Here is a 3,175-nt window from a genome sequence, read left to right as displayed (position 1 = left end):
AGCCAACAGAAATTACTTGTCAAGTTTATATCCAGTAAAGATCAGATTGCAGATGTTCTCACAACCATTGTCTTGAACTTGTTTCACTCTTCCCAGCAACAACCTTAACATCTGTTCCACCATTAAGGTTGCGGGGACATGTTGATGATAAATCCTCCCGAGTCTTCGTTAACAACCCAAGATTCAAGTTTTTAAAATTACTATCCATTGAACACATCAACAGATAGCACTTACCAATTTGTTGCTTTCTAATATTCACATGCTTATCCTGCAATCACCATATATGATGTACACATCTGTGCATACAACCAACGAGAAAACTTTTCCAAACACAAATCTAAATTCTGTTCTCTTTAGATAATGGCACCTACTGCAGTTTGCAGATTCTATATGGCAGCATGCTGCTCTAACTTTCAATCATCAACTGCTTTCTCAAGTGTAGTCATCAACAAATCAAAATTCTCTAGTTTTTTCTTACCCAAATATTTTCTATAGCTCAAAGAGATATGGACATAACATGTAATCTCATTGTAATTAATGCCGAGATCCACACTATTCACAGGATCAACAATTTAAAAAGAAATGAACACACAAAAAATCAATCAGTATGAAGAGTCTACAAAAATAATAATAGCGATTACAAGTGAATATGCATATCAGACAATATTAGATGGATTGTAATGGGCAATCTCCCCCTTAAGCCCCAGTCAATTGTCGAACAAAAATACTTGCCAGTTAATGCAATGCAACATATTCAACAATTGGTTAACCTAAGCTTTCGATCATATAGCAAAAGAAAGACTTCCCAGACCAGAGACAATAAAAAACAGAGACTAGGGACAACATCTCACACGGTGTAGTGACAGTATACAAAATGATGAAGCTCGAAATGAAAACTAAAAAGGCTTAGGTTTTATGTACATGAGTTTCGATTTCACACAACAAATATTTGGAGCATAAATCTAAATTCGGGGTGGCTAAAACAAGTTCATCCCTGACTCGTGCCCAAGGCCAAGACCAGAGCTCAACGATGTACTCTATCTCAAGCAATCCGACACAAGCAGAACTAATTCAACAAGTATCGAAAATAGTACCTGTAAGTCTCGAATGATCGAAACATAGATAACAAGTGCTAGCTTTTGAATCCCAATCTTGCAACCAGGAAACGCCACTGCTTTGCGCAGAAACCCTATTTATCAATGGCTGGCTAGCATCACATTGCCCAAGTGCAACTAATCTTCTTCAATTGCTCAACCAAATTAGATGAACCTAGACAGAAAGAGATATATCATGTGAGATTACCATTACAGAATGCACATAATATGCATCGCTCCAAATTAATCCAGCCAATTTGATTTGAAGAACTGTAACCGTGAGAATGAAAGTGAACAAAGGAACGATTTCTTCAGAAACCAACTTAACTGAATAATACAAAGCAAAAGAAACCAAAAAAAAAACTGAACAATAATAATAATACATCTGAAAACTATTTGAAATTGTTTTTCCAAGGCCATATATGGATCTAAATACACCATCAAAGATAAAAACACCTAGGCTCAAGACTACCCCTACCAACACCTACTCTCTCCTCTCTCACTTTCTTCCCCTCTTCGCTGTGGCCCGCTTCGCCGGCGACCTCACGCTCTTGAGCTTCATGCTTTTAGCCGGAGCCTTCTTGGTTGCTGCTGCCTTCTTCGTTGCCGGCTTGGGAGGCGGGGCTTTCTTCCCGGGAGAGGTCCTCGTCGAGGTCCTCGGAGCCTTGGCTGGCTTCTCCTTAGGCTTTGGCTTCGGGGCCGCCTTTGCCTTAGCCGGGGCGGCCTTTGTCTTCGCAGCCGGCTTGGGCTTAGCCGGAGCAGACTTCGGCTTCGGCGCAGCAGCCTTGGGCTTCACAGCCGCTTTCGGCTTTGGCTTTGCCTTAGGCTTTGGTTTCGGCTTCGCAGCAGCCTTAGACTTTGCCGGCGCAGCCTTAGACGTCGTTTTCACTTCCTTGGCCTTCGAAGTAGAAGGCTTTGCTTTAGGCTTCGGTTTCACAGCAGTCGCCGGCTTCTTCTTCTCGACTGCAGATGCAGTTGGCTTCGGAGATGGAAGCTTATACGAACTCTTGACTTTCACGAGCTTCCCAGAAGCCACAAGTTTCTTTAAATGAAACAACAAGAGCTTTTTGAAGTTCGGCGGAAGCTGCTTGTGCTTGTCCTCGACGAGCTTCGCGATCGCGTACTGACTCGAACCGGTCTTTTCCTTCAGCGTCACAATCGCTTCTTTAATCATCTGAAAAAGAGGACACGAAAACCACACAATTAAATCCGACTCGCAAAATCCATATCAAATCATGAATTCCTTTCGAAAACTAAAGCAATACATACCACTTCATACGGAGGATGAGATGGAGGCTTTCTGGGTGCGGGAGGTTTTTTGGCTTTGGGTTCCTTTGGTTTCCTCGACTTGCTAGCTTTGTTGGGCGCCGGTTTACCCTCCGCCGGTTCGGTGGACTCCGGCTCTGGAACGGACTCGAGAGGAACGGTGGGTTGCTCTTCGGTGGCCATTGCAGGACCCAAAAGCGCCGAAAGATAGGGAAATCTAGGGTGGGAATGAGGATTCAGGAGAGGATAAGACTGAAGAGACTCGAAGACAGATTTAGATCTATCCGTCTACGTTTACTGGTAATTTCGTTGTGTGAGAGGATGACGGAAATGGACTGGTTTAAATAGTCGAGCGCGTGGGGGCAATATCCAGGAGCTAAGCTCCTATTGGTGGAGAGTCTCAGCACACGGATCGTTCCATTTTGAGAATTTGAATGTGAACCATTGGATAAAAAGTAATCGACGGTAGAAAAGGCTAGATGGGGAGGGGAGGACAGGGGGTTTAGGGATGGATGGAACTTGGGGTATGTTTAGGTGTGCTTTTAAGCTGGATTGATCAGGGCATAACTTGGGCTACACTAGTTGGATTTTAATGAGGTTTTTTCTATCTTGTAGGGAATTATCTAAGCTTTCCAATGGGTATTTTTTATGGGTGATATGGATTTATATTTTGAGAGTAACTTGGTTTTGAAGCAGCAATGGTCAGGACTAGGGTTTCTTGTGATGTTGTGCTGGTTTTGAGCCATTTTAAGAGAATGCTTTGAACCAAATTGGGATTTTTGTATCTCATATGAAACTAGTTTAGTGAAGGAACT

General features: G+C 42.8%; 1 protein-coding gene across 1 annotated transcript; it reads right to left on the bottom strand.

The window, feature by feature from the left end:
* Positions 1 to 1,379: 1,379 nt before the first annotated feature.
* On the bottom strand, positions 1,380 to 2,689 carry LOC122308498 (histone H1). Its single transcript, XM_043121856.1, has 2 exons — positions 2,364 to 2,689; positions 1,380 to 2,268 (listed from the first exon to the last, which is right to left on the bottom strand). Exons 1-2 carry the CDS (start codon positions 2,541 to 2,543, stop codon positions 1,594 to 1,596), a joined length of 855 nt encoding a protein of 284 aa, XP_042977790.1. The 5' UTR covers positions 2,544 to 2,689; the 3' UTR covers positions 1,380 to 1,593.
* Between the last annotated feature and the right edge of the window lie 486 nt (positions 2,690 to 3,175).

The sequence above is a fragment of the Carya illinoinensis genome, chromosome 4 (assembly GCF_018687715.1).
Source record: "Carya illinoinensis cultivar Pawnee chromosome 4, C.illinoinensisPawnee_v1, whole genome shotgun sequence".
Taxonomy (NCBI): domain Eukaryota; kingdom Viridiplantae; phylum Streptophyta; class Magnoliopsida; order Fagales; family Juglandaceae; genus Carya; species Carya illinoinensis.
This window is presented reverse-complemented; position numbering and strand designations above follow the sequence as displayed.